Source organism: Austrofundulus limnaeus, unplaced genomic scaffold (assembly GCF_001266775.1).
Source record: "Austrofundulus limnaeus strain Quisiro unplaced genomic scaffold, Austrofundulus_limnaeus-1.0 Scaffold270, whole genome shotgun sequence".
NCBI lineage: Eukaryota > Metazoa > Chordata > Actinopteri > Cyprinodontiformes > Rivulidae > Austrofundulus > Austrofundulus limnaeus.
Window position 1 is genome coordinate 619,611 of NW_013952672.1, and position 10,480 is coordinate 630,090.

At 39.8% G+C, this 10,480-nt stretch overlaps 1 protein-coding gene across 2 annotated transcripts in view; it reads left to right on the forward strand.

Moving 5' to 3' along the window:
* The window catches only part of zgc:91944 (homeobox-containing protein 1), a 27,592-nt gene extending 22,477 nt beyond the window's left edge, over positions 1 to 5,115 (forward strand). The window contains exons 8-10 of one of the 2 annotated variants that reach the window (XM_014020862.1): positions 1,749 to 1,844; positions 1,928 to 2,049; positions 2,454 to 5,115. In XM_014020862.1, the coding sequence (XP_013876316.1) occupies positions 1,749 to 1,844; positions 1,928 to 2,049; positions 2,454 to 2,600 (365 nt within the window). In that variant the 3' untranslated portion in view covers positions 2,601 to 5,115. The remainder of the gene's footprint in view (positions 1 to 1,748; positions 1,845 to 1,927; positions 2,050 to 2,453) is intronic. The other variant, XM_014020863.1, reaches the window with a different exon arrangement.
* Positions 5,116 to 10,480: the final 5,365 nt, after the last annotated feature.

Here is a 10,480-nt window from a genome sequence, read left to right on the forward strand (position 1 = left end):
ATGTGTTCAATACTTTTTCCCTGTGCCATTCCACATTATTACAAATAACTTAATTTCTGGACATTTATGGTTTGATTTCTTTGTATGTATGGATCACTATCCAAATCTGGTGAAAATTTCATGTCATTAGCACCTCTAGTAATATATTTACTGAGAAAAATGTTGATGTGTTCAATACTTATTTTACCCGCTGTTTATATAAAATCATGAATGAAATTTGTGGATCTTTATGATAAATTAAAATAAGATTTAAAACTCTTTCACCTAGAGAACATGGCAAGTTGTTATTTTTTTAATACATATAATTTTTTGACTGGGGTGTTAAACAGAGAATCATCTTTGCTTTAATATCGGGCAAACAAATGTTCATTTAATTAATGTGGTTTGATTAGAAAAACTCAGTGAATCTCACAGACAGACTCAGCCTGCGCGCGCAGGGACGCGCTCATACAGCAGTCTCTCAGGAGGAGAGTTTAGTCACTCATACAGAGTTGGACAGATCTGTTCAATAACAACATTCTGAAGACATATTTAATATAGCTAAAGTTAGGTTTTACAGAACAAAGTCTCAAAGCGCTGGAGGAGATGCCAGGACTGATCACTGCAGCAGCTCGAGTCGAGCCGGCCCGCTGCTTCAACACTGAACGTCCCACCCTGCTCTGCTCTGATTGGACAAAACGGCTTTGGACTTCGTCTGATTTTTTGAAGGCCGTGTCCGTTTGATCCTTATATCAGGGTCCTGCTCTGGCGCACCGAACAACGATCCATTCACACCAGTGCGGCTGGATTCTTTTTATTTTTTATTTTTAAGAAATCAGGTCGCGTTTGCGACCAAACTGGTCACATTCTAGAGCCCTGCTAGCTGTTGTTTTGACAGACAATCAGGTACAATCTTAGGTACGCAAGGGAGCTTTATGACATTCGATCTGGTGCGCTTTTTCCTTTTTTGATCGCGCATGTGTACCTGTGCACCGCTTATGTGCACCTCTGCCTATAGAGACAAATCAGTTCTTTAAATCTCACACATCAGAGGCAGTGGGGGTTCAGTGTCTTACCCAGAGACACTTCAACAAGTGACTGAAAAGCGGGGAATTGAACCGCCAACTCTGATATAGATGACTCCCTTAACCACTCAGCCAATGCAAATTTGCCTTTTTGTCAGTTTTGGGCAACTTTACTGCCTGTCATTTCAGTTGTCTCTTCTCATTGGCTGTTTCAGAATCAGGGATAAAACACTTTAGCAAAGAAGGGGAGCCTCTCACCCTTCTCTTCCTGAATAAATCTATCTACTTCATTTGAAGTTTACAAACACTAAAGTAATAAAAAGAGATTGAAAAAAATATCTCTTATTATTCTGGAATTTAGCAAATAGAAACATTTTTCGTAATCCTAATTGGCCTAAAACTGGAAAAGTTTGTTTTGATTTCACATCAGACATGGTGGAAAAAATGCATATGTGCCTTTTTATATAGCGTATGTAAACCTCTGGTTTCAACTTTATATATTCTATTGCAGTAACTCCCATACAGGCATATCGACTGTCAAAGTGAATTTTTTTTTATAAATTTGACTGTTTACAAACTTAACATTGCCCAGGTGGCTTTCTGTATATGGACTAAAACGTCACATGCCTTCATCTTTCAGCAATGAGCAATAATAAAGCTAACATTTTTTTGTGATATAGTATTCTCATTGCTGAAAACCAGCACTGAAGTTTGACGTCGTAATTGGTTTGTTTCCCTCTCCAGGCTGTAAACTGTCAGAGTTTGAGCGCGTGACGGCTCTGAAGGTGTACAACTGGTTCGCCAACCGTCGGAAAGAGATGAAGAGACGAGCAAATATAGGTAAGACCTGATATCCTCGTAGGAAACGGACATCCACGCACATCAGTGTTTCACCAGCCTCTCTGCTACCGTCTGAACACAAGCAGAAGCCGCCATCTTGGAAAGCCATGGAATCGAGGTGCCAAGTCCGAGTTGCCACTCCAACGGCGAGGAAGCAGAGATGCAAGAGTTTGCTGATCAGGTGAATCATCGATTCTCTGAGCAGGTGAGTGGAGATGCCTGGATGACGTATAGGAAGAACTATTTATTTAAGAGCAATAAATAAATTTCATAAATAAGATTTTATTTCACCTTGTGTAAATATTTTAAACATGGAACTGACAAACGTTTTACATGAAATATAAATGGCAACACACTGAATGGCCTATTGATTCTAGTATCGATACCAGTATTAGTGTTGTTCCAGAGTATCGAGGCATTTTGTACGTGTATGAGTACGTGTAAAAAAGCTGGTATCTGGCCTTTACCTGTGTTGGTATTGGGACACCACTACTAAGACGTCCACAGCTCATATATAGAAATAAAGCACCCCCTTTAAACCAACAGAAAGTACTCTAATGAGTCCAAAATACAAATATACTGCCTCTAAATCTGCCTGCTCTTTCACAGGAGGACACATCTTCCCAGAGGGTTCTTGACCAACAAGATCCCTCCTCAATGGCCACTGTGGAGGTGTTGGCCCCGCCAAGTCCCAGCTCTCAGGTTATGGAACAGAAAGATGATGATTCAAAAAAAGAGTCCATGGATGAAGAGTGACTAAAGCCAGCATTTTTTTTTCAGTCAGCATAATTTGATTTTGAATCAAATGAAATAGGACAAGAATAAATGCCTCTTGCTTCACCCATGTAGGACCTTTTGGGCCCGTGACACCCAGAGCGCTAGTGGAAGAGGGTGTTGAAGCTGACTGAGGTGCCTCAGACGGTGAGGAGGGCACTGTATTTATCAACTGTAATCCTGCTTATATTAATGGCAATATACAGTGTATGTATAAATATATAGGGTATAAGGTATATAGAGTACATCAATATATAGTGCATTCCAAGATGGTATTAAAACGCCTAAATTCTTCAGAGGAAAGGTTATGTAAAAAAAAATACCTCACCACTTTAAGCTAAGCTTTTTCTGTTAACTTTGCCACACAACTTGTTTTGTTGTTTTTTAAGAGTGCGCTGCCTGGTGACATGAATGTGCTGAGCCTGCAGGTCAGGTATGATTGGGTGTGAGGTAAAGTGTGGTCTCATTTGGTGAGGGGGCAGGAAGTCCTCTTCTTGTTTTAATGTCTTTCACTCCACCTGGACTGTGAGACGATCGATTGGTTGCCATCCTATCCGTTAAAGCCCTGAGGAACAACTCAAATCTCAGGTAATCCCAAAAAAAACCAAGACGGTGATGAATGGCACCAAGTTTGTCTCAACACTTGCTTTATGTTCTTTGTCTTTAAAGATCGCCAAATGTTTATATCTTTCTTATTATATCCAAACATGCCTAGAAGAAATTGCTAGTTTATTTCTTTATATTCAGTGATGCTTTTTAGTTACTTTCATGTCCTAAAACTCAGCCAGGGAAGCTCGACGAGTAACACAAAGTGTGCTCTTTAAAAAGAAAAAAAAGAAAAAATGATAAGAAATTGTTTGTTGTGTCCAGAAATGATACAAGCATTGTTTTTAAGGCCTCTTGCAGTTTGTATGACGATCCCGCTATGACGTAAAAATTAGCCAAAACATGATGGTTTTAACAAAGGAGTGTATTAGGAATGCATTTGGCCCATTCTGTTCAGTAGAGTGTGATTGGTGGCTTTAAGCATGTGCAATGTCTCCATTAGAGGTTTATGAAGCAGCTGTACACTGGATTCTTTGGGTTCCAATTCCCAACAATGACAGGGGGTTAACAATGGTGTCCATATTCTTAGTTGATTGATATTATTTAAATGAAATTTTTCCGGTTATGGATGGGTCATGAGTGCAAGAAATCTAGAAGGGAGATCTAGAAATCTCTCTTCCCAGAGACACTTTTCACAGTTCCCCTTTGAAGATTCTATTTAGTGTTCCCAGGTAAGAGTGTATACAAATTCCTTCAGTGAGTTCTGGGTCTGTCCTGGCGTCTCCTTCCACCAGGATATATCCAAAAAGGGGGCGTTAGGAATGATCTTAATCTAATGCCTGAACCCAGGCTCATTTGAGCCCTTTCCATGCAAGGAAGGCCCTGATGCATAGATCCATAGCAGATTCTGTCCCCTCTTCAGTGACAATCAAGACTCCCAGATCCATGGACTCCTGCTGGATGCAGAGACTCACCTCTTGGCCTGGAGGTAGACTTCCATCACTAGGGAAAATTTGAATATTGAGAAGGATGACATTACAAATTAGAAAATGTGTAGGAACCCTGCTGGTCCAAAAGAGTTGTGCCAGGGTATGTGTCATGAGGATGCCAAAAGTTTTGGAAAAAAAAGTCTTTAGTTGCATCATAATCATCGTCACTTCGAAGGGGATTTTGCTAATTTGTCTCCCATCTATCCTCACTCTGTAAGGCCGTGTGGATCTTTAGTGGAGTAGCGGGGTCGTCATCCAGTGTGAAGAGGGCTTAACAGAGAAAACGCTAACGCCTCGTTGAAATTTGCTTAAATAAGTGAATTTCACTCTTAAGTGTATTAACCCATATTATTAAAAATAAACCCCTTACTGGGTGTTTTTTGTTCAAATAGCAAAATATTGTTTTTCAAACTTTGGATTGAAAATTTGCTCTACTTTTTGCATTGTATAGATGATACTGATTGGCCAAAGGCCTCAGGAGTTACCTCCATAGTGTTCATATAATGAACAGAAATGCTTGTTCCCAAATGGCCCCCAGCAGGGTGCCACCATGTTGCCTCCTAATGCCAAAGCTGTGCCAAGAAGAGCCGCAGGGCAATCTGTGCTTACAGGAACAGGAAGTGACAGACAGTTCGTATGTTTGTTTGCTCAGTACAACACTAGCCACCTCTAGCTTACCTCAGAACAACTATGTGTCATGAATGATCTACAGACCATAACTGTCAGGAAACAATGACGGCAGCTGGTATTGTGACTCGCTGATACAGACAGTGTGATGTAGCAGTTATGGCAGCAGGTTTTGCCCTGTCTTGGTAGTGTGCACTTACCTCAAACACTTCTTTTGTCTGGCTTTGGACAGGAATCCCCAAAGCTGCTGCAGTTTCTTATTATTCCGCTCCTCTCTACCTGCTTTTATCTGACAAGGGAAAACAGTAACAATAATAAAAGTGTACACAATCTTTGCCATGTGTCTCTGTTTGATTTATGGTGTGATAGAATGCTTGTGTTTGGAGGATTGCAGTAATTAGAGTCGTTGCTGAGTTCAATCTAATCATATTAAATTTAGTTGAGATGCCATGCAACCATTATTTTATGTTATCAGTAGTTATTTCCAGAAGCACCCCATGTCAATCCCCTCTGGTAAAAAAAAAAAAATTAGAGTGCCGCTGAATTAATTGAAGTAATCTGTTACGAGGCTTAACAGATTTCCACACTCGTCCAGTAAAGCAGTGAAGATCATTAAACTCCGATAAAACAATAAATACTGATTGTTTCTGTTGGAGCAGAGGTTGGGTTAAAATAAAGAAGCAAATGTTTGATACAGTGGTTTGCAAAAGTATTCATACCCCTTGAACTTTTCCATATTTTGTCACATTACAACCACAAACATAAATATATTTCACTGGAATTTAATGTGAAAGACCAACACAAAGTGGTATACAATTGTGAAGTGGAAGCAAAATTTTACATGAATCAAAACATTTTTTACAAATAAAAAACTGAAAAGTGCGACGTGCAAAAGTATTCAGCCCCCTTTTCCCTGAGTGCAACCAATTGCATTCAGAAGTTGCCTGATGACTGCTAATGACTCAAAAGGGTCCACCTGTGTGTAATCTAATCTCAGTACAAATACAGCTGCTCCGTGACGGCCTCAGATGTTGGTTAAGAGAATATTGGGGAGCAAACAGCATCATGAAGTCCAAAGAACACACCAGACAGGTTAGGAATATGGTTTTGGAGAAGTTTAAAGCAGGCTTAGGTTATAAAAAGATTTCCCAAGCTTTGAACATCTCACGGAGCACTGTTCAATCCATCATCCGGAAATGGAAAGAGTATGGCACCACAGTAAACCTGCCAAGACAAGGCCGTCCACCTAAACTTACAGGCCGAACAAGGAGATCACTGATCAGAGAGGCAGCCAAGAGGCCCATGGTGACTCTGGATGAAATGCAGAGAGCCACAGCTCAGGTGGGGGAAACTGTCCACAGGACAACAATTAGTCGTGCACTACACAAATGTGGTCTTTATGGAAGAGTGGCAAGGAGAAAGCCATTGTTAAAAGAAAACCATAAGAAGTCCCGTTTGCAGTTTGCCAGAAGCCATGTTGAGGACACAGCAAACATGTGGAAGAAGGTGCTTTGGTCAGACGAGACCAAAATTGAACTTTTTGGCCACAATGCAAAACGCTATGTGTGGCGGAGAAAGAACACTGCACATCACTCTGAAAACACCATCCCCACTGTCAAATATGGTGGTGGCAGCATCATGCTCTGGGGGTGCTTCTCTTCAGCAGGGACCGGGAAGTTGGTCAAAGTTGATGGGAAGATGGATGGAGCCAAATACAGGGCAATCTTGGAAGAAAACCTGTTGGAGTCAGCAAAAGATTTGAGACTGGGGCGGAGGTTCACCTTCCAGCAGGACAACGACCCTAAACATAAAGCCAAAGCTACAATGGAGTGGTTTAAAAAAAAGAATATTCATGTGTTAGAATGGCCCAGTCAAAGTCCAGACCTAAACCCAATTGAGAATTTGTGGCAAGATCTCAAAACTGCTGTTCACAAACGCTCTCCATCCAATCTGACTGAGCTTGAGCTGTTTTGCAAGGAGGAATGGGCAAGAATTGCAGTCACTAGATGTGCAAAGCTGGTGGTGACATACCCTAAAAGACTTGCAGCTGTAATTGCAGCAAAAGGTGGCTCCACAAAGTATTGACTCAGGGGGGCTGAATAATTTTGCACATCGCACTTTTCAGTTTTTTATTTGTAAAAAATGTTTTGATTCATGTAAAATTTTGCTTCCACTTCACAATTGTATACCACTTTGTGTTGGTCTTTCACATTAAATTCCAGTGAAATATATTTATGTTTGTGGTTGTAATGTGACAAAATATGGAAAAGTTCAAGGGGTATGAATACTTTTGCAAACCACTGTACATCAGTGTCAGACTGCACAATTTTTTGCTGTTCAAAGTGGGCCTAATTAATGACTGGGATGACAAATCATGAAAAGGTGACAATGAAATTTGCCAAAATGCATACTGATGACGAGCCAGAGCTCCTAGAAGAACGTTCTCTGGACAGATGAGACAAAACGAGCTTTTTGGCAACAAGTCCATATAGCTCTGTGTTCACAAACCCACAAATAAAACAGAAAATAACACATTTCATTACATTTGGATGCTACCTTGCATCTGAAACTGGATGTCTCGAATCTGTGCAGAGTTCAGTAAAATCTCAAGACTATCAAGGCATTCTGGAACAAAATGCTGCCTTGTTAAAAACATTGTCCTCCAATATAATAATGACCCAAAACACTAAACAATGTCTCGGAACAAAACACTGGACTTTTATAAAACCCGATCTAAATCCTGCAGTCGAGAACAAACCCTTCAAACCTGAGACTCCTGCAACATTTTGTTTATGAGTGGACTAAAATACCTGTGTAATGGAAATCCCTTGATTGCAGTGAAAGTCTCAGAAAGTTGTGCAACAAAATATTGATTTACAGCTGCCATCTTTTATGATGAGGCCAGTTTCATTAAAGTTATTCTGTTGAACCAACATTTTGAAGTAAAAACTAATTTTCATTGGTTGAGTTGCAGTAAATTTATTTTAGTACTTTTGTCATTACGAGCTATTTTAATAATGATTTTATTGCACAATATTGCAGGTTGTGTCTGTATATCTGGACTTACGGTGAGTTAAGTGAAATTATCTTTTTTTTGATGACAACATGGTTCTGAAAAAGAGGTTAAAATTTTCCCAACAACAAGCTATACTTACCCTGACCAGGTTGAAGTCTGCATTACCAGAAAAAAAGGGCCCTAAGGGGTTCATTGCAGCACAGAAACTTCATTGTTCTCTGAGTAAATCAAAGCTGTGGAACATTACATACAGTAGATCGATGGGCTCAAAGTCTGTGAGCAGCAGAACTTGGTGTTGTATGGTGTCCAGTATTTCAGCAGTCCCTAAAACATTTCTGCGCTTTAGCTGAAAGTATCTTTCCTGTCCCCAAATCAACACATCCACCTAAAACTATGTCAGTGCACAATTCTTTTTCCAATAATATTTAAAAGGGAAAATCCAGAGTAAATATCTGATAAAAAAGTAAAGTTTATATAACTTTATTGATAATAGCATTGCAGACCAACAATCTATTGTCTAAAGTTATAAAACCTTCCAGCACTTTCAGGACCTTGGACAGTTACTTCAGCCCTTCACTAGCTATGTTTGCATGCAAAAAATTCTTTGATCGGATTGAAATGTATTCGGATTAAAAATCAGAATGTATCATTTACATGGGCACAATCCGATCATGACGAGTATTTACATGCACCAGGCTTTTATTCAGAATAGAAGCACTGACGTGCAGCTGCTAATTTTCCCTAAAACAAAAAACACAGAAAACAGTTCTACTTCTGTGATGAACATAAACAAACAGCTTCTGAGCACTCAGAATGGATCTGCAACAGCTTTTAATAATGGTGGAGACATCACTGCACTCTGGTTCAGCTACAGGTGACACGCAGACTTTTTTTGCGAAGCGGCGCATGCTGTGTGTCTTCCTTCTTTACTAAATGAGAAAACGGGAGGAGAAGTTATGTGCTGATGGAAACAGTGCAGCTGCTCCTCCCTCCTCAAAAGAGCAGAAACTGGTGGATGAAAGTCAGCAGACAAGCACAATCAGGTCAGTTTTCCACAATCATTTGATCGGATTAAGTGTTTACATGCACGTTGTTCGGGTTATCAATCCGGCATAAACCACTTTTCTCATTCCGATTAAAGATTCATTTGGATCGAGCTGAATGGGGTCAGAATAATCCGAATGGGGTGTTTAGATGATGCATTTTTATTCCGAATGGCTATTTAATCCGATTACTTATGTCCATGTAAACGTAGCTACTCTCTGAAGTCCTAAAACATTCCAGCACTTTCAGGACCTTGGACAGTTCCTTCAGCCCTTCACAATGTTTAAAGCAGTGATTTCCATGAGCATATTACAGGGGTTACATGGAAAATTTTCCCATGTGTTTAAAAAAATAAAAATAGGACTGAGATACGTTTGTAGGGCCCTATGATTTCCGCAATGTGGAAATTGCAGACGGATGCACAGAACTAACACAAAATGGAATCCAGTACAAAACGTGGAATCTCAGAATTTGCTCATTTGGGTGAGTTTCTGACGTATTTTGGACGCTGCTGTTTTCTGCACCTGCCATTACCTGGTTTATTTATTTAACTACCTATTTATCTTTGTTTAATTTGAGTTGAAAAAATAAAATGCCTGAGAATGAAGTGTTCTAGGGGGTTAAATAAATAATTTTCATTTAATAATCAGTTGTAGTACATTATAGTTTTGGAGAATCATCATTACTTTTAGTGGTATGACAAAATGACTCAGGGTTACACAAGTCTAAAAAGGTTGGGAACTGCTCTAAATAACCACAAATCTTAGAATCTATTAGTTTCTAAAATCGCACTGGATGCTTAAGAGCCTTTTGTTTGTGATTTGAAGCAGGCGTGTTGAAAATGGGGGATGGGGGTTGGGGACCTCTGCTTCACAACATGGCTATGTCCATCAGTTTTTAGATGAGCTGCTGCCATGTTTCAGATTAGACATTTGCGATTTGTTTACCGTGTTCCATTGTGAGTAAAAAATGTGCATGCAAGATTTGAAAACAATTGCAGGCAGCTTGTCCGGATGCATCTCAGTAATCCAGGTAAAACAAAATCGAAAGAATTAAAAAGGTCCTCTGGGCGGGTTCTTCTAATCTTGCAGTAAACATTTTGTTTTAATACATTTTACACAACTTTTTACTATCACGGTTGTGATCCTAAATATGTCTTTCTCAGCAGGTAGGTTGTGGTTCTCAGGTTTTTACATTGATTGAGTTATTGAAAATCAGTGTTTGGATGTGTTTACAGAGCTGAATGTTTCCGTTAGTGTGAAAGAAAGCTTGCAGGATTTACAAGCTGAAGCTCCAACAAGTGACCCTCAGCAGCTGCTGCCACTTCTCTGGACGACCACAAGAGGGAGATATTGTCTGCTGTTGACTGGTGGGCTTCAGATTGTCTCCTGTCTGCTACTGTTGCCTCATATTAAATCGTTGTGGGGATAACAAAACCAGATCCAGAATGTCACTCACTAAATACATAAATAATAAGAAATAAACATTTTGCAACAATCCCATTGTTTATAACACAAAGTAGGTCAAAATATCTGTAGGAAGTCACAAACACCTAAATTTGATTATCAGATTTCTGCAGCTCCTTTTGTGTGTGTGTGTGTGTGTGTGTGTGTGTGTGTGTGTGTGTGTGTGTGTGTGTG